Source organism: Pseudoliparis swirei, chromosome 19 (assembly GCF_029220125.1).
Source record: "Pseudoliparis swirei isolate HS2019 ecotype Mariana Trench chromosome 19, NWPU_hadal_v1, whole genome shotgun sequence".
Classification (NCBI taxonomy): Eukaryota; Metazoa; Chordata; class Actinopteri; order Perciformes; family Liparidae; genus Pseudoliparis; species Pseudoliparis swirei.
In genome coordinates, this window is record NC_079406.1 from 736,699 (window position 1) to 760,972 (window position 24,274).

At 53.0% G+C, this 24,274-nt stretch overlaps 3 protein-coding genes across 4 annotated transcripts; 2 read left to right on the forward strand and 1 right to left on the reverse strand.

Moving 5' to 3' along the window:
* The first annotated feature begins 1,461 nt into the window (after positions 1 to 1,461).
* Positions 1,462 to 12,194, forward strand: fam193b (family with sequence similarity 193 member B). Its single transcript, XM_056439204.1, has 10 exons — positions 1,462 to 2,070; positions 4,334 to 4,615; positions 5,077 to 5,260; positions 6,857 to 7,084; positions 7,870 to 8,254; positions 8,338 to 8,521; positions 8,607 to 8,840; positions 9,333 to 10,284; positions 10,355 to 10,430; positions 10,763 to 12,194. The coding sequence occupies exons 1-10, from the start codon at positions 1,912 to 1,914 to the stop codon at positions 10,857 to 10,859; spliced, it is 2,781 nt and encodes a 926-aa protein (XP_056295179.1). The 5' UTR covers positions 1,462 to 1,911; the 3' UTR covers positions 10,860 to 12,194.
* A 103-nt stretch (positions 12,195 to 12,297) lies between these two features.
* Positions 12,298 to 19,260, forward strand: ddx41 (DEAD (Asp-Glu-Ala-Asp) box polypeptide 41). Of its 2 annotated transcripts, XM_056439205.1 has the most exons (17): positions 12,298 to 12,444; positions 13,229 to 13,327; positions 13,414 to 13,564; positions 14,888 to 14,962; positions 15,043 to 15,103; positions 15,163 to 15,299; positions 15,371 to 15,443; positions 15,980 to 16,133; positions 16,202 to 16,338; positions 16,413 to 16,575; positions 16,765 to 16,896; positions 17,106 to 17,177; positions 17,244 to 17,340; positions 17,500 to 17,649; positions 18,691 to 18,762; positions 18,827 to 18,937; positions 19,029 to 19,260. In XM_056439205.1, the coding sequence occupies exons 1-17, from the start codon at positions 12,418 to 12,420 to the stop codon at positions 19,163 to 19,165; spliced, it is 1,848 nt and encodes a 615-aa protein (XP_056295180.1). In that variant the 5' UTR covers positions 12,298 to 12,417; the 3' UTR covers positions 19,166 to 19,260. The 2 variants fall into 2 exon arrangements, with proteins under 2 accessions (XP_056295180.1, XP_056295181.1); XM_056439206.1 differs by lacking the exons at positions 18,691 to 18,762; positions 18,827 to 18,937; positions 19,029 to 19,260 and adding an exon at positions 18,213 to 18,629.
* Positions 19,261 to 23,609: 4,349 nt separating this feature from the next.
* Positions 23,610 to 24,266, reverse strand: LOC130210081 (transcription factor Atoh1-like). Its single transcript, XM_056440063.1, has one exon. The coding sequence runs from the start codon at positions 24,264 to 24,266 to the stop codon at positions 23,610 to 23,612; it is 657 nt and encodes a 218-aa protein (XP_056296038.1).
* Positions 24,267 to 24,274: the final 8 nt, after the last annotated feature.

Here is a 24,274-nt window from a genome sequence, read left to right on the forward strand (position 1 = left end):
TTTCCACTTTTTCCCCATCGATTATTTCTCCCACAAAACGCCAACAGAATCGGCTAAAAATCAGTTTTATAGAATCTCAAGACTTGAATAATGAACACTGTGAAAAAACCCGGACTTTTCGTCGGTAAAGAATTTACGTTTTTTTACTGCCAATAATTTTGTACTTTCTGTGATTTCTTTATGTTAAAAACTATTGCTTAAACTCATCCAATACTTCCCCAAAAAATCATGTGTGATGCCAGTCAAGGCCTGAACACATTCAAACGAAGAAACAAGCACATTTCTTGGAGGAACACCTATTGATCACCTATTGAGAAGTAAAATAACCAAATTTTTCTGCCCAAAATAATGTGAGCTCCTACGGCTGCCTGTAATCCAGCTGGCTCATAGCTCACCATCATAAGTGTTGGTCTGGACACCTTGAGATGCGTGTTCGATTCCAAGACAAGGCAGCTTTTTTTCATCACTTTTTTTGTTTACATTGAATTTACATGACGTGATCTCTACTTCACGTAGGGACACACGACGCATGAATATGTTCACGTAGTTAAAGCGCCACCTAGTGGCTCAACTGGACTTCCTTCAGTCCGCCCCAAATTTGTTTGACTAGCCCGTTATTTAGAATGGAATAAGAACTCTCTCTCTCTTTCCTCTCCTCTCTCTCTCTCTCTCTCTCTCTCTCTCTCTCTCTCTCTCTCTCTCTCTCTCTCTCTCTCTCTCTCTCTCTCTCTCTCTCTCTCTCTCTCCTCTCTCTCTCTCTCCTCTCTCTCTACTGCCCTCCTCGCTGGTCTGATACGGATCCGTATTGCCCTCTTACGTCATTTTCAAAATGAGCTATATTGATAGATAGCCAAGAGCAGTGGTCCTCAAACTAAGGCCCGCCTCCACATTTGGCCCGGCCCTCTGAACAATACCAGAGAGGCATTATGATTTTTTTTCAGTCTGGCCACGCAAATCCTAGACAAGCCCGTTATTTAGAATGGAATAAGAACTCTCTCTCTCTTTTTCTCTCTTCTCTCTCCTCTCTCTTTCTCTCTCTCTCTCTCTCTCCTCTCTCTTCCATGACGTGGTCTATACTTCACGTAGGGACACATGACGCATGAATATGTTCACGTAGTTAAAGCGCCACCTAGTGGCTGAACTGGACTGTCGAATCCGCCCGAAACTTGTCGCGCTCGTTACAAGTCACGGCCCGAGTCGAGTCCGACCGGCGCGCCCGGGTCCTCGGCGCCGGCTCCTCGGCGCCGGCTCCCCCGACCGGCGCGGGTGAGCGAGGACCCGTTCGACGCTGCTTGCAGCTTTAATTGCCCTTATAATATGAAAATACCAAACTGTACAGGCTGTAAGCACCGAGTTGTATAAAGTTGCATTGTTACATATGTTGTTGTTTTTTCATCTCCTCTTCCCATGTCTGAATCAAGTATATATATTTACTTCAATTACAACAGAATCTAATTTTCGTTCAATACCTCTGTTTATTCAAATATTGACATATTCAGCCATATTATATCACAGAGTAATACGTGTATAGCTCGTATATCATGATATTCGGTTTAAATAATATCATAACACAGTTTAATAGTCAGTGTAAACGGGAGGATGTGTTTAATTGTCTTTTTATCCGCTGAAGAAAGTAGGAAGAGAGAGCTGCCCTCACTAAACATGGCGGCGCCCGGCTTCACGGCCTCATCCAGGTCCCCGTTGTATCCAACGCGCGGGCGTGAAGCCGCTTTGCCAGCAGTATGTTTAACCTCTGACCTCCTGAGTGTGCCAGTCCTCCGCCATATTGACTGTTGTCTTGACTGAGGAGATAGAGAACATTTCGAGGTCCGAGAAGAAGCGAAAGAGTTCTCCTCGAATCACACAAACTGGTGCAAACTCGGCCAAAGCGTTTTTTAAACCAGCACCGCGATGGCGAGGAAGAAGAGCAAGCAGCAGGCCGTCGCTCAGAAGGAGCTGGCGCCCGGACAGCAGCCCGCCCCGAAGAGCCCCGGCTCCCCGGGAGATGCAGCTGACGGCGGCGGCGGGGATGCGGGTCTGGACCGGCTGGCGACGGCCAGGGCGAACCAGGTAGGCTAGCTAGCAGCAGCCTGGAGCACCGAGCTAGCGCCGATGCTAACCCGAGCATCCTCCATTGTGCTTTTATTCCCACGTCGCCAGCTCCTGCACGTGTGAACCAACACGCAGCCGCTGGCGGGTTGGACTCTGTTTATAATGGCCGTGGAGGCGTCTTGGTTGTTGAGCTTGATGTGGAATTAAATCAATAACACGGGAAACCCTCAGCGAGCAGCCTCGTCCTCAGCGGAGAGGCTAGCTCACCTCCCCTCTCTGCTGGACAGGTGACGTTGTGCCCCGGACGGGTCGCCCCGTTTTCAGCCGGTACGATTCCCCATCGGCCCGGCCGGCCTCGGCCGGAGGGCCAGCCGGGCTATCGCCTCCAGCTGGCGGGCTGCAAACGTGCTTTTACTGCCTAGAACCACAGGAACCACCGCCGGAGCTACACCGATGCTAGTTAGCTCCGGAGCTAGTTAGCTGCAGGAGATAACGGGTAAATAGTCCGGCTAGCTAACTGCTAGACGCGGGTCAGTTGTTTCACTCCGCGGTTCATCTTCTCTCTCGGTCTCCGTTCCGTCCCGTGTGGCGGGAGATCACGTCACAAGTTCCATGTGTTCCCGGCCAGTGATGCCGGGACGATAGCTCCTTCAGTTGAGGGTAAACAGTCACCTTTAGAGAGGAGATGGTGCTCTGCGGGCTGCTGACCTGCCCCCCCCACACCTGACCCCTCACACCTGACCCCTGACCCCCCACACCTGACCCCTCACACCTGACCCCTGACCCTCACACCTGACCCCACACCTGACCCCCACACCTGCCCCCCACACCTGACCCCCACACCTGACCCCCACACCTGACCCTCCCACACCTGACCCTCACACCTGACCCCCACACCTGACCCTCACACCTGACCCCCCCACACCTGACCCTCACACCTGACCCCTCACACCTGACCCCCACACACCTGACCCCCACACCTGACCCCCACACCTGACCCCTCACACCTGACCCCCACACCTGACCCCCCACACCTGACCCCTCACACCTGACCCTCACACCTGACCCCCCACACCTGACCCCTCACACCTGACCCCCACACCTGACCCCTCACACCTGACCCCCACACCTGCCCCTCACACCTGACCCCCACACCTGCCCCCACACCTGACCCCTCACACCTGACCCCACACCTGACCCCCACACCTGACCCCCACACCTGACCCCCACACCTGACCCCCACACCTGACCCCACACCTGACCCCCACACCTGACCCTCACACCTGACCCCCACACCTGACCCCTCACACCTGACCCCCACACCTGACCCCTCACACATGACCCCCACACCTGACCCCTCACACCTGACCCCCACACCTGACCCCTCACACATGACCCCCCACACCTGACCCCCACACCTGACCCCACACCTGACCCCCACACCTGACCCCCACACCTGACCCCCACACCTGACCCCCACACCTGACCCCACACCTGACCCCCCACACCTGACCCCCCCACACCTGACCCCCACACCTGACCCCCACACCTGACCCCCACACCTGACCCCCACACCTGACCCCCACACCTGACCCCCACCTGCCCCACACCTGACCCCCACACCTGACCCTCACACCTGACCCCCCACACCTGCCCCCCCCACACCTGACCCCTCACACCTGACCCCCTCACACCTGACCCCTCACACCTGCCCCTCACACCTGACCCCCCACACCTGACCCCTCACACCTGCCCCCTCACACCTGCCCCCTCACACCTGACCCCCCCCCCACACCTGACCCCCCACACCTGACCCCTCACACCTGACCCCTCACACCTGCCCCCACACCTGACCCCCCACACCTGACCCCCACACACCTGACCCTCACACCTGCCCCTCACACCTGCCCCCCTCACACCTGACCCCTCACACCTGACCCCTCACACCTGACCCCTCACATGACCCCCACACCTGACCCCCACACCTGACCCCCACACCTGACCCCCACACCTGCCCCGACTGTGCGACCTCCTGCTCGTGTAGTACATGGTTGTACACGCAGGTGGCCTCTCTCGTGACTCCATGTCTCCCTGTTGGATGCTCTTGTGTCCCGCTGTGAATCACCTGGTTCTCCTGGACATGCATATCTCGAACATGCAGTGAAGTGTCTCCACCAGGTGTTGATTCTACCTGTTAGCGTGTCGTGCCCTTTGTTCTGACCTCTTTGGCTGGAGGTCACCGGCCGTGTCTTGACCCCTGCGTCGTCTCTCCCTCGCCCAGCCGATGCACACCTGCTGCCTCCTGTGCCACCGAGAGTTCAAGGACTGGGGGGCGAGCTCGGTGAACGGGCTCCCCGGCGGCGGCCACGGGACCAAGCTGGCCGACGCCGTGCCGGCGCTCTCCCAGGCGCTGCTGCGGGAGGCCCCGGGGCGCAAGCTGGCCGACGCCGTGCCCTCGCTGTCCCAGTCTCTGCTGGGAGATGTTCCCCTGTGGATCTGCCAGAGCTGCTGCAAGAGCGTGGAGGAGGAGGAGCGGCGGAGCACCCAGGAGCAGCCCGCGCCGGTGAGTCGGGGGGTCGAAGGTCGGAAGCCTTCTCACGACTTCTTTCACTAGCGTGTTGGCGTCCGAGGTCGTCGTCTTTATTCGCCACACGTGGCGTCGCTGGAGCTCTCTCACGAGTTCCTCCTCTCAGCGCCGCCACGGCCCAACACGTTGGAACAGTCGTTGATTTGGTGTCGGTGGCTCTGGACCAGCTGCCGCCTCCTGGAGGCTCCAGACTTTACATGAAATGCAAATGTTAAAGATTTCTCTATCATCAGACTTGCGCTGAACTTCAGATGACCATCGAGAGGTTTAGTTTGTATTTTGATGAAACGGAAGAAGTTCTAGACGGATTGAAGGAATGCTGTTTTTATTTTGTGTGTGTGTGGTTCATCCAGACTCGAGTCACTCCCACGTTGGGAGTTCCTCGGTGCCACGTGTGAAGCTGTGCAGCCCTGTGCCTAACGATGTGTTGTGTTCAGGTACCGTTGTCACACTCGTCCTCCTGCAAGTCCCAGAGCTGTGGCAACGGGTACCCCGAGCAGAGCGCGGTGGACTGGGACCCCAGCTCCTTCCTGTCCGCCCACAAGCTGTCCGGCCTCTGGAACTCTGCCCACACCAACGGAGGAGAGCACTGCACCCACAACTCTTCTTCACACTCACAAGGTTCGTCATCGCAGATCCAGAAGCCCTGAACGCCACTGACCGCTGCAATGAACCCGGCTTGTTTACTTCTCACTAGACGTGAGGTGTGATGGACACGGGGCGTCATGTAGAGGCTCACAATACTCTAAGGTCCTGAAATACACTTTCAAATGAAGAGGATTTACCTGATTTTTTTCTTCTTCTTGAAATATAATATATTTAATGGACAAAACGACTTGAATGGAATTATGAAATTGCGTCTTATAGATTAATTAGGAAGTTTGTTGTCATAAAGAAAGATTTAAACTAGTGCTGTGAAAAATAACGCGTTAACTCAGTTAATCCAATTACAGGTTTAACTAGTTTTTTTTTTTTTAACACATTTAACGCATGCGCAGAATGAGCTTCCAATCCGTCTGTTGTTGGTCGTTGGGACGAAAAAAAAGTCACTTGCAAAATGAGCTTCCAATCCACCACTTCAATCTGAACTCTGTCCGCTCTCATGCAGACGGTCTGTTCATCGGTAATGATCCTTCCGCAGGTTCACCTCCGGAAACCTTGTTACGACTTTTACTTCCTGTAGATCAGGGTCTCAACACGTCGATCGCGACCTGCCAGTCGATCGCGGCGTAGTGTCGGTAGATCGCATGACATTAAAGAGATTGGCCCGCCCCCTGACATGTTCTCTAGAGCACGTCTTTGTTCTTTTATTAAACTAAACGTCTGTTGTTGATCGTATCTCCACAGCAGCATGTCATCTCTGTCTCTTCGCGTTGCGTTAACACTTATCGATCTCCGTCTGGCGCGCCACAGAGCTCCGTGCGCGCGCATCGGGACCGAGCAAAAACAAAGTCACTTGTCAATCTGTCCACCTTTAGATTGTATCATGGTGGAGTTAATGGTTGACAAACAAGAGAAAAATGCTCTGTTTAACCCTCCTGTTACCTTTACATTTACTAACATATTTTACCCTCGGGGTCAATTTGACCCCAGCAATTAAAACCTCCAGAAAATTATTAGAATTAATATTGTTTCCCAAGTTTAAGTGTGAGGTACTTTATGTTTGTTTGTTGACTACCTAAATAGCCCTTTAAATAAATAAAAAAGTTGATATTTCTGATATGTTTGACAGTGAAAAACAGCCTGGGGTCAAATTGACCCCAAAGAACACCGACATTAAACATTGAATGGGGTCAAATTGACCCGAAAGGTAACAGGAGGGTGAAACATTCTGTTTAGGATGAAGATGTATTAATGTTCCATATGGAAGAAAACTGCTAAATAACTGCTGAGTTGCAGCACCATTGTATAGAAGAATGTATAAATGTATATATCCGTCTTTTGTCATAAATCTCTATGTTCTCACAAAATATACCGAGAATATCGGTAATATGTGATTAATCATGATTAATCCACAAAAACCTGTGATTAACCCGATTAAAATTTTTAATCGTTTCACAGCCCTAATTTAAACGTATATTAATCAAAGATTGAGAGGCGTTGAGTTTCATTTAGAAGTTGAGAGTTTCCGTGGTGAGGCTGCAGGGAGCCGACTGATGACCTCAGCAGCTTCAGACTCCATAACAGGAGCCTGTGGTCCCCGTGTGGTCTCTCCAGGTATAGCAGCAGCAGCATCCGCCTGTCACGAGAAGCGAGGGCTTCACGAAGCTCCGGGTAAATCGGCGAAGGCGTCGGGCGCTAAAGTGTGTCCCTACAGCCACCCGTCAGCCCAGAGCCCCGGTGGCTCCGCCTCCTCCGCCGGGAACCCCCTGTCTACCTCAGCAGTCCTTTGTAAGACCACTCCCAAGCACTTCAAGACCATGTGCCGCCGGCCAACGCCTCCAGGTAACGTGTGCTGTGACTCCAGGGTCCAGTAGCATCAGAACCGGTCCTGGGCTCAGATGCTGCTGAGGGTTTAGCTCCTCTTGAACCGGCTGTGTTTTGATTATCGGACTTTAGAGTCGAGTTCATATTCAAACTATATCTGAGTACCAGGTGTAGTCTCCTCACTGATGGACGTAGCTTCTTTTACATTTTATGATTTTTCATGAAACATCATTTACATATTATTTATTATTTTACACAGATCTGCTTGTAGATGGAAACAGTTTTTTCTTACAGAGCAAAACTTCAAATTAAGCATGAAAAAGTCATTTAGTTTCCATTTCAGTCGGAATGCAGCAGTCTAACCTTCTCAGTCCTGATCCTGGTACCTGATCCTGGTACCTGATCCTGATCCTGGTACCTGATCCTGATCCCAGTTCCTGGGCTCTGGGTTTAAATGAAGAACTGGAATGCCTGTAGTTGCCCTTTGAAGGAGACCTGGATGTTTCTCGTGGTTTCTCGTGGTTCGTCGGCTGCCATGCGGAGCGTGTTGTCATGAGCCTTTAGAGAGACGCTCAGGATCCACTTCAACTAAACATCCGTCTGATCGGTCCTGATGGAAGTGGTGTGAGAGTCTTCACCTGTCGGACCTCCTTTAGTAGACGAGGGGTTGTCGTTTACAGGTTGGGATTTATGAAGGAAAAGTCTCTCTTTTATAAATGTGAACCTGTTTTGGCGTTGTGTGTTTCTGCTTAATGACGAGAGCCTGAACACTGAGGAGCTCTGACGGTGTTTCTGTTCTCCAGGTGAAGCCTTCCACCCCGGAGACCACCATCCACACACGGACCTGTCGGTTCCCCCCAACAGCCCCACCGGCCTCTCCTCCCTCCTGCCCCCCAAGCTGAGCTCGGGGCAGCACGGCCACGTCACGTCGTCCTCGGGCTCCGCGGCCCACGCTCCCTTCTCCCCGCTGGCGCCGGCCCTCCACGGCCCCTCGGCCAAGCTCGGCCCCCCCGGCCCCACGTCGGTCCACAAGCCCGGTCCCTGCAAAAACTCCCACATTCCTGCCGTGAACACGCCACACGGCAAACTGGGCGCGTCCCTCATGGGCTGTAACCACCCGTGTAACGGCCACGGCGCGGGAACGCCGGCTCCGCCGAGCGCGGGCCACCCGGCCGCCGGCGCCTGCAGGTCGGTACCGCGGTGAATCTCTCCGGTGGTGCCGCCGCCCTCTGGGGGCCTTCGTCCATTCATTCTGTGTTTTTAACCTCTAGGGACCAAGCGTGCAAGGGGCACAAAATGAGCAACGGGACGTTGTGCCACCCCTCGTCCGAGCTGGAGGACGGAGAGGACGAGGACAGCAGCTCGGAGAGGAGCTCCTGCGCCTCCTCCTCCACCAACCAGAAGGACGGGAAGTACTGCGACTGCTGCTACTGCGAGTTCTTCGGACACAACGCGGTACGGTGCCGCTCCGAGTCGGACTCCACGGTTCCCCCTGCGGTCGGGTCGTTGTTTCTTATCAAACCCGTTCTGCTGCTCGCAGCCTCCGGCGGCGCCGACCAGCCGCAACTACGCCGAGATCCGAGAGAAGCTGCGGTCCCGGCTGACCCGGCGCAAAGAGGAGCTGCCGCCGCGCCAGGACTCGGACCCGGCGGTGGCGAGCGCCATCGACAACCGGGACGTAGACGAGCTGCTGGACTTCATCAACAGCTCCGAGCCCAAACCCGTCAACAGCGCCAAGGCCGCCAAAAGAGCCCGGCACAAACAGAAGAAGAAGGTGAGGGAACTCCTGAAGTCATTTCATACCAGGATCACTCGACACCATGAACATGGACGGTTCGAAAAGCTTTTCATTTTACAGAAGAAGTCAAATCAACCGTCTGAACACGAGCGCCGCGGCTTGTTGCAAAGATTTAGATTTACACTCGGAATCCTTTAGATTTCAGCAGCTGTTGAAGCTTCTTGAGCTTTAACTGAAGCTCCAGTCATCGGCTCTAACAACTAGAATACAGTCTTCATCATTATCATCTCTTCAAACTAGAATGGTTGTGTTTTCGTGAATGAGCCATTCATACCTTCATATCTACGTGTTTCTACAGTAGCTCAGAAGGGACAAACTGGCTCTCGAGGAAGCACTTTGTGTCTCCTCTGGAGCTCTTGTTTTGAGTTCAGTGCGGACCATAACTGTCGTGTTAGTTCATTTGATCTTCTAGATTCTGATGGTAGGTTTTGAGCCCGTTGACGTGAAGCCGCTCCGCCTGTGTTGCAGGAGAAGGCTCAGCAGGGCCCGGGCGCCGACCCGTGCGAGCCCGTCGACGACGACGACGAGCTCATCGCCGACGGCTCCGAGGCCAGCCGGCTGCTGGACTGGCCTCAGCTGGAGCTGGAGCGCGTCAACAGCTTCCTCACCAGTCGGCTGGAGGAGATTAAGAACACCATCAAAGACTCGATCCGGGCCTCATTCAGCATGTACGACCTCAACCTGGATGTGAACGACTTCCCAAAGAAGGCCGCCACGCTGGAGGGCAACCACTTGCTGTCGCATCTCAACGGGTCCTCCGACCTGCAGCAGATGGACCTGGACCTGGCGCCTCTGTCACTGGGAACCTTTAAGAGCCACTTGGACCTGGTGAACGGATGGGAGGACACCAGCACAGGCTCCTCCCCCAACACCACCGCCACGTCCACGGCTTCAGGGGTCGCCGCCGGACCCAAGGACATCCAGCGGTTGCACACGACCCCGAGTCTCTCGAAGCTCATACGGGTTCGGTCCCCGGAGAGATACGCTTCCTCCGGGTCCGACGGTTTGCCGCCGGCGCCGGCTCAAGCGACGGCGAAGTCAAACGAGGACGCGCCCAAGAACACGACCGCCGGGGCCGCCGGGGCCAAGTCAAAGAAGAATAAAAAGCAGCAACGGCAGGAGCAACTCGTGTCGGAGCCAAACGCCAAAAGAGCAACCAAAGCGGGGAGCGGCGAGTGCAAAGAAGCGTCTTCTCACGGCTCAAAGGCCGGAAACAAGCCGGCGCCCGCAGAGCCCCAGAGGAACGGACCCAAGAGGGCCGAGGAGGGCCGCTCCTCCAAGCAGGCCGGGGCCAACCGGGGGAGAGCCGACGCGGGAGGAGGCCGCGGCGAGCAGGAGGCCGACAGCAGAGCGCCGCCCGCTGCCAGGGCCAAGAACAAGAAGAACAGGAACAAGGGGGAGCGGTCCAGCAGCGCCATCGGTACGAGAAGCCCCGCCCACCCAGAGACGGAGGAGCTGGCCGGTGACTAACGCTCCGTCTGTCTCCCTAGATGATGTGTTCCTCCCGAAAGATGTCGATCCAAGAGAAATGGATGAGATCGATCGGGAAGTGGAATACTTCAAAAGGTAAGTTCACACAGGGTCTTGATTAAGATGGACTCATCAATAAACTGCATTCTCCTCCCTCCTCTCTCCCTCCTCTCTCTCCTCTCTCTCTCTCCCTCTTCTCTCTCCCTCCTCCCTCCTCTCTCCTTCCTCTCTCTCTCTCCCTCTTCTCTCCTCCCTCCTCCCTCCTCTCTCCTTCTTCTCTCTCCCTCCTCTCTCCTTCCTCCCTCTCTCTCCCTCCTCTCTCTCGCTCCCTCTTCTCTCTCCCTCCTCCCTCTTCTCTCCTCCCTCCTCTCTCCCTCCTCTCTCTCTCTCTCTCCCTCTTCTCTCCTCCCTCCTCCCTCTCTCTCCAGGTTTTGCCTGGATTCTGCTAAACAGACCCGGCAGAAGGTAGCAGTGAATTGGTCCAACTTCTGCCTCAAAAAGGTTCCTTCCAGCGCAGCTCAATAACGTGGCCGAGTGCCAGAGACGAACTCTTTCAGTAGAGCCGTGAGGCCGAGGCCTTCTCATTCCCGCCTCCTGCTCCGAGCCGAGGGACCCGGTTCTCGCTCAGAGGACCGGACCGGCTCGTGGCCGACCGTACCTTCGCTCTTCTTGCAATGTTCACGAAATGAGATGCAGAATGGAAGCGAGTCTGTTGAGTCCGCTGCATCCATGTGCTTACGTATGTAGTCTGTAAACAATTACCGTACATGAAATAAATGTTTTTATCACAAATCTGAGACATTTTAACGTCGTTAAACTTCTGAATTATCGGTTAACTTTGGTGGACATCGTGCGGTCAGTGTCGCTAGTTTCAAGCTCGCTCCACCGATCATCGAGGCGAGAGAGCGTTTCGTCTTTTACTGTCAACAACAACAACGTGTTCACTCCATGGGGCGGCAGCTGGACTCCAACAGACTGCAATGCATTCATTGGTCTCTTGATATTTAACTGTGATCATCTCACGATGTGGTCATTGTCCAAAATGAAATGATAAACAATTGGTGACCTGCTGCACTCGTATGAAATGACAACGATGCATCTCAAACCTGAAGCCGTTGACGTAGCAGTGGACCCTCTGAGCGCCGTCCCCGTCTGTTGCTTCGCTGTCGCCCTCTCCCGGTGTTTATCTTGAATTATATCTTTTAACGGTGATAACCAAAATACACTTTGCCATCTGTAGATCAAAGTAATCCACCCCGGTTTTCTCTCCACTGTTCCATTGGCCTCTCCATCCCGGCAGCGACAGGTACACCATGTGCAATGTTCATGTTGACGTTGCAACCATCGACCGTTGTTCACCGTTCATTTCCATGCTTGTACATACTGAGTGATTATTTAGGGCCCTTTTGAGCCTTTTCATGCGTTTCTCTGGTTGTGTGTGAGATGCGTTCAACCGCACGACTCGTTCCCCTCTACTGTGACCTTGGTGGCGCCCTGTACTTCAGCTCGCCACCCGAGTCCTGATCCTCTCCCGATGACAAATATCCCTGACGACTTGATCCCTTTGGGCCGAGGGCCTTGGGATTCACCCCGGGGACCATGTGTATAGCGGAAGGGTTTCATTGAGGTGAATTATTTCTTTCCTGAACCTGTACTGAGATTTTGTTTTCATATGACATCTCCGATGCTTTCCAGGTTATATTCAATTAGAGAGATTATCTTAATGTGTCGAATGTAGATTTATACTATATCAATAATAGCCAAGTGTATGTTGGCTTGTTTCTTTTTTTTCACTTTTTATACTGTGAAAAATCTTTCGTTCCGAAAGATTAAAAACAATACAGTTTTGACAAAAACAAATGTGGCGTTTGCTTTCTCCGGTTCTCTTTTGTTTCCACGCCGCTGCCTCGGCCAGGCGGCGCGAAACCCGCGTCTCTTAAGTTTGACCCTCCCGGCGCTCCGTTCAGCGTCGAGCTTCGCGTGTCAACATGCGGCTCGCGGACTCTTCTTGAATTCCGTGCCGCTGTTTGTTCATCAGCTCTGCGGATTCGTTCCTGGAGGACGTGACCGGCTCAGGAATACAATGGAGAACGAAATTGGCCCCAAAAAGGTAATTTATGCGTAACTCTTATTGCCATTATGAGGATACTCTGCTAGCTAGCCTGGCTAACGCTAGCAGCTAGCTAAGTGTCTGAACTCCGCTTCAAAACGTTATCAATGACTTATTTAAAGTAGTTGTAGCAGGTTAATGAAAAACGTAAAATAAAATGTATACATAATATGGAATGTGAATAAGACAATGTAAACCGCGTTCGTTAAAACTCGACAATTAACTTACGTTAGCCTCGATTCACTGGCTCCACAGGAGCCGTTATTACCCTAAAGTCAGCTGTGAATACGGCTGCGTTACGTTAACTACGTTACCTGCGTTACGTTACCTGCGTTACTGTCTTTTAAAGTGGCCGCGCAGTGAACGGGAGGCCTGCTGGGACACGTATTCTTAGCTTAGCGCTTGTTGTCCCCAAGAGACGATCAACAGCAACGAGTTTAATTGAGGTTGAACAAACTAAACGAGAACGTGATGCTGAGATCATTGGAACTGATTAGATGATTTATTATGACGTCATATTGCAGTTGGCAGGAAGGTTCTCCTGCAGGGCCCGGTGCACAGAGACGCATCACATCCAAATAACATCAACTCATGGCCGTGTGGTCGTCTAGTAGCATTACCTGTAATATCTGCATAAACATTTAAATAAAGAGATGTAAGAGCCGCTTTGCATGAAGGACTACCGGATGAGTTCAAGAGACGATCCTCCTGGTCCTGATCCTCCTGGTCCTGATCCTCCTGGTCCTGATACTCCTGGTCCTGATCCTCCTGGTCCTGTGTTCAGAGGTCCCATGAGGAAGAGGAGGAGCGGTCCGGCTCAGAAGGATCGGAGGACAACGATTATGTTCCGTATGTTCCCGTCAAGATAAGGAAACACCAATTGGTGAGTTATCGCTTCTCTACAAGTCTGATATAAATTTTCCACATATTCAAATGTAGTACTTTATATATTCAACGTGTTCCTCACAGCTCCAGAAGATGTTGCGCATGAGGGGGAAGGCGGTGGACGACGAGCAGAAGGACAGTGGGGAGGAGCAGAGGGATGAAGACGAGGGTCTGGGCCCTCGCTCCAACGTCAGCCTCCTGGACCAGCACCAGCACCTCAAGGAGAAGGCCGAAGGTCTGGACTCCAAACACAGCCCGCGCTGGGTTCTGATGGTCATCATCATGCCACTATGATGTCATCATCATTACACTGTCATCATTACACTATGATGTCATCATCATTACACTATGATGTCATCATCATTACACGATGATCATTACACTATGATATCATCATCATGCTCATAATGTCATTACACTATGATGTCATCATCATTACACTATGATGTCATCATCATTACACGATGATCATTACACTATGATATCATCATTACACTGTCATCATTACACTATGATGTCATCATCATTACACGATGATCATTACACTATGATATCATCATTACACTGTCATCATTACACTATGATGTCATCATCATTACACGATGATCATTACACTATGATATCATCATCATGCTCATAATGTCATTACACTATGATGTCATCATCATTACACTATGATGTCATCATCATTACACGATGATCATTACACTATGATATCATCATCATGCTCATAATGTCATTACACTATGATGTCATCATCATTACACTATGATGTCATTACACTATGTCATCATCATGCTCATAATGTCATCATTACACTATGATGTCATCATCATTACACGATGATCATTACACTATGATATCATCATTACACTGTCATCATTACACTATGATGTCATCATTACACTATGATGTCATTACACTATGTCATCATCATGCTCATAATGTCATCATTACACTATGATATCATCATCATGCTCATAATGTCATCATCATTACACTATGATGTCATCATCATGCTCATAATGTCATCATCATTACACTGATGTCATCATCATGCTCATAATGTCATCATCATTACACTATGATGTCATCATCATGCTCATAATGTCATCATCATTACACTGATGTCATCATCATGCTCATAATGTCATCATCATTACACTATGATGTCATCATCATGCTCATAATGTCATCATCATTACACTATCAGAATCAGAATCAGAATCAGAAACAGGTTTGATGTCGTCATCATTACACGATGATCATTACACTATGATATCATCATTACACTGTCATCATTACACTATGATGTCATCATCATTACACGATGATCATTACACTATGCTATCATCATTACACTGTCATCATTACACTATGATGTCATTACACTATGTCATCATCATGCTCATAATGTCATCATTACACTATGATATCATCATCATGCTCATAATGTCATCATCATTACACTGATGTCATCATCATTACACTATGATGTCGTCATCACGCTCGTACATCTGCCCCCACCGTCGGTCCTCTCACCTGTCGAACCCTTCAGCCCGTAAGGAGTCGGCCAAGGAGAAGCAGCTGAAGGAGGAGGAGAAGATCCTGGAGAGCGTGGCCGAGGGCCGAGGTAACGTGCTCCATGTTTCACTGTCGGGTTCACGGACCGACATGTTGGGGCCGTTTGAGGTTAATGCTGTAACCTCTCAGCTCTGATGTCGGTGAAGGAGATGGCTAAAGGCATCATCTACGACGACCCCATCAAGACCAGGTGAGTCTCGCTGCACGTGGAGGCGTTGAGCGTTTGTTGACGGCGAGCGCTCCCCGCAGCTGGAAGGCGCCGCGCTACATCCTGAACATGCCGAGCACCCGACACGAGCGCGTCAGGAAGAAGTTCCACATCCTGGTGGACGGAGACGGCATCCCCGCTCCCATCAAGAGCTTCAGGGAGATGAAGCTTCCTCCAGGTGAGGCTCATCCTCCTCTTCCTCTCCCTCGGGGAGCCGGCCAGCGCCTCACCTGTTCCTTGTGTCTGCAGCTTTTCTAAAGGGCCTAAAAAAGAAGGGCATCGTGCATCCCACGCCGATCCAGATCCAAGGGATCCCCACCGTGTAAGTAGAGGAACTGCATCTGCTCTGTCCGGTGTGAAGCAGGTGAAGCAGGTGAAGCAGGTGAAGCGTGTGTGAAGCGTAGGTAAAGCGTAGGTAAAGCGTAGGTGAAGCGTAGGTGAAGCAGGTGAAGCGTGTGTGAAGCGTAGGTGAAGCGTGTGTGAAGCGTAGGTAAAGCGTAGGTGAAGCGTAGGTGAAGCAGGTGAAGCGTGTGAAGCGTAGGTAAAGCGTAGGTAAAGCGTAGGTGAAGCGTAGGTGAAGCAGGTGAAGCGTGTGTGAAGCGTAGGTGAAGCGTGTGTGAAGCGTAGGTGAAGCAGGTGAAGCGTGTTTGAAGCGTAGGTGAAGCGTGTTTGAAGCGTAGGTGAAGCGTAGGTGAAGCGTAGGTGAAGCGTGTTTGACGCGTAGGTGAAGCGTGTGTGAAGCGTGTTTGACGCGTAGGTGAAGCGTGTGTGAAGCGTGTTTGAAGCGTAGGTGAAGCGTAGGTGAAGCGTGTTTGAAGCGTGTGTGAAGCGTGTGTGAAGCGTCCCCGTGTCCTGCAGCCTGTCGGGTCGAGACATGATCGGCATCGCCTTCACGGGCTCCGGGAAGACGCTGGTGTTCACGCTGCCCATCATCATGTTCGCCCTGGAGCAGGAGAAGAGGCTCCCCTTCCTCAAGAGGGAGGGGCCCTACGGACTCATCATCTGCCCCTCGGTGAGACTCCGCCTCCGTCGGGGGGGGGGGGGGGGGCGTGAGCGTTTGTGACGTGCGTCCCTCCCCAGCGAGAGTTGGCGCGGCAGACGCACGGCATCATCGAGTACTACTGCAAGCTGCTGGAGGAGGAGGGCACGCCGCAGCTCCGCACGGCGCTCTGCATCGGGGGCATGTCGGTGAAGGACCAGATGGACGTCGTGAACCAGTGAGTGAAGCGGGGGGGCGGGCCGCCGAGTCATCGCCGGGCTGTGAGTTGACTCCTCCTCCTCCGGGTTGCAGCGGCGTCCACATGATGGTGGCGACGCCCGGCCGGCTGATGGACCTGCTGCAGAAGAAGATGGTGAGTCTGGACATCTGCCGCTTCCTGTCGCTGGACGAGGCCGACAGGATGATCGACATGGGCTTCGAGGAGGACATCAGGACCATCTTCTCCTACTTCAAGGTGACATCATCGTGACATCATCGTGTTGTCAGAGGACACTACATTAAAGCAACAGGAATAGAGCCGGTGATCCCTGAGGGCCGGACCAACTCTTCATGTTCTCCCTGCAGCCGACGTCTTCATCACTTCTACCTGCAGCCTCCGGGCTCAATAAGACACTAAGCATCCCATAATATGTCGTCTCTCCAGGGACAACGGCAAACTCTCCTGTTCAGCGCCACGATGCCGAAGAAGATCCAGAACTTTGCCAAGAGTGCGCTGGTCAAGCCCATCACCATCAACGTGGGCCGGGCCGGCGCCGCCAGCCTGGACGTCATCCAGGTGTGTTTCCTGTTTCCTGTTCACCTGTTTTCTGTTCCCTGCTTCCTGTTCCCTGCTTCCTTTTCCCTGTTTCCTGCTTCCTTTTCCCTGTTTCTTGCTTCCTGCTTCCTGTTTCCTCGTCCTCAGGGGAACTGATGCCTTCAACTCATAAACCCACCGGTATTAAATAAACACGTGAACTTCAAAATAAATGTTTTGTGTGCTCACAGGAAGTGGAATACGTCAAAGAGGAGGCCAAGATGGTGTACCTGCTGGAGTGCCTCCAGAAGACGCCTCCACCCGTCAGTACCTCCGCCCGTTGGGACGCCTCCGTCAGGCAGAGGGAGCTAACGCTGCGTGTCCTACAGGTGCTGCTCTTCGCTGAGAAGAAGGCCGACGTCGACGCCATCCACGAGTACCTGCTGCTGAAGGGCGTGGAGGCGGTGGCCATCCACGGGGGGAAAGGTGAGGCAGCAGGACCCGGAGAGGGACGCTGGGCAACGCCGGTGCAGTTGCTCCTCATCACCACCGGGGGCCAGCCTGCCTCCGATTGCACACTCCTCTTTCTCATGCTCCTCTTGTCTTGTAGAAGACGGTTTATAAATGTATTCTTCTTGGTCTCAGACCAGGAGGAGCGAACCAAAGCCATCGAGGCGTTCAAAGAGGGCAAGAAGGACGTGTTGGTGGCCACAGACGTCGCCTCCAAGGGCCTCGACTTCCCCGCCATACAGCACGTCGTGAACTACGACATGCCGGAGGAGATCGAGAACTATGGTGTGTGTGTGTATTATTGTATATATATATGTATATATTAGGGCTGTCAATCGATTTAAAAAAATTAACTAATTAATCGCACATTTTGAAATTCATTAATCGCGATTAAACGTTTTTTTCTTTTCTTCTAAAGACTAAATCTTCGAAATGAACGAGTAATCCCTTAAGACAGCGTGTATTTCAGACACTTGTTTAATTGTATTCTTTTTAAAGACCAAACTTCACACAGAGCTGTGTTTTCAAAGAGGCTCCTACCTATAAAGGGCCAGCGAGGTATTTAATATCGTGGATGATAAATTGTTTCTTCAGTGAAACATCCAGATTAGTAAGAAAAAGTGTATATTGAGACCCCATTGGTCCTGTCATCTTTATCACTGAACAGCAGAACCAGTGGCCTTGGTAAACTGACCAATATGTCACGTTAACCCTCTGGAGTCTGGGCTCATTTCCTCGATTTTACAAAAAAATGTAAATTCACCTTTTAAAGGCTTTTGCATGTGACACATCCCAGTGTTTCCCCACCATTCTATCAGCATATATTCAGCGTGTCATTCTGTCTCTAGTGTCGGTCACTCTTCTCGGCTCTCCGTCTCGCCCAGAGCTCCATGCCGGCGTGTCTGCGCGCGCATCGGGGCGGAGCAACAACAAAGTCCCTTTACCTTCCGCCCCGCGTCACTGACACGTCGCCCTCTGCTCCTCTGTGAATATGGAGGAGCAGAGGGGAGGAAGGAGGCGGACTGCCGCGGCTCGACACTCAGAGGAGTGAAACAACGTCAACGACACCGGAAGTAAACAAAGTTGCGTTCATTGCGTTAAAATATTTTAGTGCGTTAATCGCGGCCAAATTAATCTCATAGATTAACGCTGACAGCCCTAGTATATATATGTGTGTATATATGTATATATATTTGTGTGTATATTTTTATATATATATATGTGTATATGTATATATATTTGTGTATATATGTGTATATGTATATCTATATGTGGGTCTTGTCAAAGGTCAAACATTATCATCTGTCCTCAAATCGTTGGCTTCAGTTCACAGAATCGGGCGAACGGGCCGATCGGGGAAGACGGGCGTCGCCACGACGTTCATCAATAAGGGCTGCGGTGAGGACCGTCGATACGAGTATTGATCATCAGACGGCCGTTATTGATATTGATCTCTCCCCAGACGAGTCGGTGCTGATGGACCTGAAGGCTCTGCTGGTGGAGGCCAAGCAGAAGGTTCCTCCGGTGCTCCAGGTCCTCCAGACCGGAGACGAGACCATGCTGGACATCGGAGGTGAGCGCCTCCTCTCTGTGCTGCTCTACTTCCTGTTTCCTGTCACATGACCTCCGTGAAGCTGAGTGTTCTCTCCCCGTGGCGTCCTCAGGCGAGAGGGGCTGCACGTTCTGCGGAGGTCTGGGCCACCGCATCACCGACTGCCCCAAGCTGGAGGCCATGCAGACCAAGCAGGTCACCAACATCGGCCGGAAGGACTACCTGGCCCACAGCTCCATGGACTTCTAGAGCCGGACCGGGCTGAGGGACTCGTGTTCACCTCTTGTTCTTTGTTTTATACATTTTTCATATTCCAATTGTAAATAAAGCCACTTTATCTGAGACATGGAGGTCTGGTCCTGTTGTGAGAGGAAGTTACTTTAACCATCAGAAGAATGAAACAGGAAGTTTGTACACAACTTGTGTTGTCTGGTAATCGCAGACCAGAGACACAGAGACATGAAGACACAGAGACCAGAGACATGAAGACGTGGAGACGTCTCGTCCTCTGCAGACCGACCCAGTCTGGTTCTGCCGGTGACGTAGAGGAACACCAGCAGGTTGACGGTGTAATCTCACCTTCAGGTTCCATCTTCACTGGAGAGAACTCCTTCATGGACGACGCCTTCAAGGAGGGGAAGCTGTTCCTCCACGGGGTCCAGTTCGGGAAAGTGAGTTCTAGAAATCCATCAGAACTGATCACTGATGATTGTTCTGGTGGTTCTGATGGTTCTGGTGGGTCGATGTCGTCGTGCTCTGGGTCCTCGTGGCCACACGTTGAGCTGGTGGAATACAAACACTGCACGCCAACACCACCAACACGTCAACGCTGGATGACATCGTGCAGCGGGTTCTCTGGAGGAAACGACTGAAATAAACTACACATTAATATATATTCATGTAAACATTTAAACTTCAGGAAACGTATTTCACCCACATGTGTGTGTGTGTCTAGTCAGGATTTAAATTCAGTAGTTTCTTGTTTTATACGTGTATTTTACTGTAGCTGACAGTATTTTAGACCTAGTTTAGTGTCACAGACCTTCTCAGCTCCGCGACCTTCGCTCATCCCCTGTGACCTCCAGAGGACGTGGCGTGCGGTGTGGATCTCTCTTCCAGGCCAGCGGGGCGGGCCGGCTGCAGCTCTCCACCGGACGGGACCACCGGCACCAGAGGCGGGCCGGGCGGCCCGGAGGCAGGTGGTGCTCCTGGGGGTGCGCCCGGCTCCAGAGGAGGCGTGGCCCCCCCGGGGGCTCCGCCTTCAGCCTGCACACCACCCGCTGCACCTACACCCTGGCCCTCCGCCTGCTGGCCTTCCCGGTCGCGCTCTCCTCCTTCCTTCCCGTATCGTCTGGGGGAGTGTAAACATTCCCCAGGAAGCGAAAGCACAAAGAGGAAGCTGCACCTCCTCCTCACTCCTCTGGTTCTGCTGCACAGCGACGCTCCTTCCTGCATCTTGAGTCATAAACGGAGATCAGAGGCGTGTCGTGTTTACCCACCGCAGGAGGATCCCGGGGAGGAGGGAGGGAACCACAACGACCTTTACTCCTCCTGGAGCGACCTCCACTCCTCCTGGAGCGACCTTTACTCCTCCTGGAACGACCTTTACTCCTCCTGGAACGACCTCCACTCCTCCTGGAACGACCTTTACTCCTCCTGGAACGACCTCCACTCCTCCTGGAGCGACCTTTACTCCTCCTGGAGCGACCTCCACTCCTCCTGGAATGACCTTTACTCCTCCTGGAGCGACCTCCACTCCTCCTGGAACAACCTCCACTCCTCCTGGAGCGACCTTTACTCCTCCTGGAACGACCTTCACTCCTCCTGGAACGACCTTTACTCCTCCTGGAGCGACCTCCACTCCTCCTGGAACGACCTTTACTCCTCCTGGAACGACCTTTACTCCTCCTGGAACGACCTTTACTCCTCCTGGAGCGACCTCCACTCCTCCTGGAACGACCTTTACTCCTCCTGGAACGACCTTTACTCCTCCTGGAGCGACCTCCACTCCTCCTGGAACGACCTTTACTCCTCCTGGAGCGACCTCCACTCCTCCTGGAACGACCTTTACTCCTCCTGGAACGACCTCCACTCCTCCTGGAACGACCTTTACTCCTCCTGCAACGACCTCCACTCCTGGAGCGACCTTTACTCCTCCTGGAACGACCTTCACTCCTCCTGGAACGACCTTCACTCCTCCTGGAGCGACCTTTACTCCTCCTGCAACGACCTCCACTCCTGGAGCGACCTTTACTCCTCCTGCAACGACCTCCACTCCTGGAACGACCTTTACTCCTCCTGGAACGACCTTCACTCCTCCTGGAACGACCTCCACTCCTCCTGGAACGACCTCCACTCCTCCTGGAACGACCTTTACTCCTCCTGGAACGACCTCCACTCCTCCTGGAGCGACCTCCACTCCTCCTGGAATGACCTTTACTCCTCCTGGAACGACCTCCACTCCTCCTGGAACGACCTCCACTCCTCCTGGAGCGACCTCCACTCCTCCTGGAACGACCTTTACTCCTCCTGGAACGACCTTTACTCCTCCTGGAGCGACCTCCACTCCTCCTGGAACGACCTCCACTCCTCCTGGAACGACCTCCACTCCTCCTGGAGCGACCTTTACTCCTCCTGGAACGACCTTCACTCCTCCTGGAACGACCTTCACTCCTCCTGGAGCGACCTTTACTCCTCCTGCAACGACCTCCACTCCTGGAGCGACCTTTACTCCTCCTGGAGAGCCGGTAATGGCACACGGCCTGATCACAAGTATCCATAATAATAATAATAATGATGCTCTGGAGAGCTTCTCACCCAGTAGAGGGTCAGTGATCCAGAGCATCGGGGGGAGAACTGAGCGCCGCATGTTTCCGTGGTTCAAGGCTTCAGCAGAAACTCTACCGTGTGAGTCGGAGGTTTCACCGTCAGCTGAGGGACATTTATTCTGGTTTACTGTATTTATCCAGAGTAAAGCAGCAGGAGGCCGTCGCTCACTGCGTATGAAATGTATTCCTCACATCCAGACCGGACTCCTCCTCCTCCTCAGTACCAGGTGAGCGTCCAGAGCACCGAGGCGTCCAGGAGGTGCCGGTTGGCCGGAGACTACCTGCTGTCCCCGGGAGACGAGGCCGTGGCGCTGCTCGCCGTCGGCTCCGGCCACGCCTTCTACCGCTGGCTCTGCCGCGTTGGACAGGTGGAGGTGAGGAACTCTGAGCGCTGGTCTCAGATCAGGGACGGGGCCACATTACGGAGAGGGGACTCAACGCCTTGCAGAGGAGAGGAGAAGATGGCGACCTCCTCTTGACACCTCCTCCCGTCTCCTCCTCCTCAGGGCGGCTTCACAATCGAGGCGGGCGCCGCTGTGCGTCGGGGGAAGGCGTGTTCGTCTTCCTGTCCAGACACGGCGTCACACCAGCTGCTCCGTGGAGAGAGACCTACTCCACCATCGAGGACCGGCCCGCGGGAAGCCGAGGCTCCTCGCCCTGTGGGGGAAGACGAAGATGAAGACGAAGATGAAGACGAGCGGTTTTATTCCCTGGATTCCGTCACAGAGGACGACGTGGACTACGACCTGAGGAGAGGCGCTCCGAGAGCACGAGAGCGTCTACGCCCACGTGACGCTCAGGGATCCTCCCTCCACCCGTCTCCAGCCTCACCTCTACACCCATCCCCACCTTCCTCCCTCCACCCGTCCCCACCTTCCTCCCTCCACCCGTCTCCAGCCTCACCTCTACACCCATCCCCACCTTCCTCCCTCCACCCGTCCCCACCTTCCTCCCTCCACCCATCTCCAGCCTCACCTCTACACCCATCCCCACCTTCCTCCCTCCACCCGTCTTCAGCCTCCTCCCTCCACCCGTCCCCAGGCCCCGGTCCCCTTCGGCCCGGCCCAGCCCCAGAACCAGCGCCAGCCCCCTGTGAATACATACATCCAGTCTGGGCACAATGCACAGGATGACATGATGGAGATGGAGGAGGCCATCAGCTCCTCCACCCATGTGATCCCCACTGAGGCCCTCAGCAGCTTTAAACTCCGGCTGGAACAAATCATTTCTAAGGACCTGGCAAAGTTCCAGCCAGCTCCTCCCCCCGGAGCGGGAAGCCCTACAAGTCCTCAGAGTTAAGACCAGGAGGAGCAGCGTGAACCAGGAGGAGCATGAGGATATATATATATGTATATATAAATATACATTTATATTTATATATAAATATATATATATATATTTAGATATATTTATATATATATTATATATATATATACATTATATATGTATATATAAATATATATTTAAATATAGACATTTAAATATATATATTTGAACTGTTTCATATGAAATAGATTTGTAATCCATTCAGTGAGTTGAATAATATTTTTGATCTTGTTCATGTTCCCTAAAGAGATCTTGTGGGTTTTGTAAATCATTAACTTCACTATATTGTGGATATCCGCTTCATGTAGAAATAAACTCTGTGTACTGACCGAAACAATATTCACAAACAACTTGAAATACACATCTTATATCTTTATTGTAGCAAAACAAACCTCATAAATACCAAAAATAACGTTTTAATTTAGACACGGTTCGCTATGACGGGAATGTCTTCAGTGATGATTCGGGCCCTAAAGTGCACGAGAGGCCCCTGAGAGTTCCCCGTGGCCTGAGAGCGGAGTCCCCATGGAGGAGCAGAGTCAGTGCCGCCTCCCCAGGCTCTCCTCCAGGTCGCTGAGGAGAGAAGACTCTCCATCGCTGCAGGTGGAGGAGCTCAGAGAGCGGGTGGAGCCGTGCAGGTCGGATGGAGGGCCGAAGAGCAGGAGGCGCGGGGGGTCCCGCTGCCCCCCGGCCTGCGGGCTGTCTGGCCGCAGAGACTGGATCAGAGTCCTCATGCAGGTCTGGTCCTCCGGGCCCGGCCCGGGGCTCCGGCGGTCCGGCCGCTGCTCGCCGGTCAGCAGCTCCGCCAGCTCGTTGATGTAGATCTGCGCCATCTGCAGCGTGTCGTACTTGGAGAGCTTGCGCTCGTTGTCCAGCGCCGGGATGACGCTGCGCAGCTCGTCGAACGCCTTGTTCAGGCCGTGCATCCGCCTCCTCTCGCGCGCGTTGGCCGCCACGCGCCGGGGCTTCACCTTGCCCCCGTCCTCCGCCGGGTCCGAGTCCGTCTCCGTGGCAGCGGACCCGCAGTCCGGGACGCGCAGGCCCGCGTCTGCGTCTACGCGCGCGTCCCTCCTGGAGAACGCGTGCAGGGCGTCAGAAGCGATCCACGCCGCCTTGGAGGTCACGTGGCTGCGCGGCGGCTGCAGCGGGGTGAAGTCCTCGGGGTACCAGCTGGGAGGCTCTGCCCGCGCGGCCATGGCGCGGT

What these genes read in the sequence shown, in the direction of transcription:
- ddx41 (XM_056439205.1), top strand. Translation starts at nt 12,418, where the DNA reads ATGGAGAACGAAATTGGCCCCAAAAAG. An exon ending in GACGACCCCATCAAGACCAG is followed by an intron (nt 15,104 to 15,162) that starts GTGAGTCTCGCT and finishes CGCTCCCCGCAG; the next exon opens with CTGGAAGGCGCCGCGCTACA. An exon ending in ATCCAAGGGATCCCCACCGT is followed by an intron (nt 15,444 to 15,979) that starts GTAAGTAGAGGA and finishes CGTGTCCTGCAG; the next exon opens with CCTGTCGGGTCGAGACATGA.
- fam193b (XM_056439204.1), top strand. Translation starts at nt 1,912, where the DNA reads ATGGCGAGGAAGAAGAGCAAGCAGCAGGCCGTCGCTCAGAAGGAGCTG. An exon ending in AGTTCTTCGGACACAACGCG is followed by an intron (nt 8,522 to 8,606) that starts GTACGGTGCCGC and finishes TGCTGCTCGCAG; the next exon opens with CCTCCGGCGGCGCCGACCAG. An exon ending in GGCACAAACAGAAGAAGAAG is followed by an intron (nt 8,841 to 9,332) that starts GTGAGGGAACTC and finishes CCTGTGTTGCAG; the next exon opens with GAGAAGGCTCAGCAGGGCCC.
- LOC130210081 (XM_056440063.1), bottom strand. Translation starts at nt 24,266, where the DNA reads ATGGCCGCGCGGGCAGAGCCTCCCAGCTGGTACCCCGAGGACTTCACC.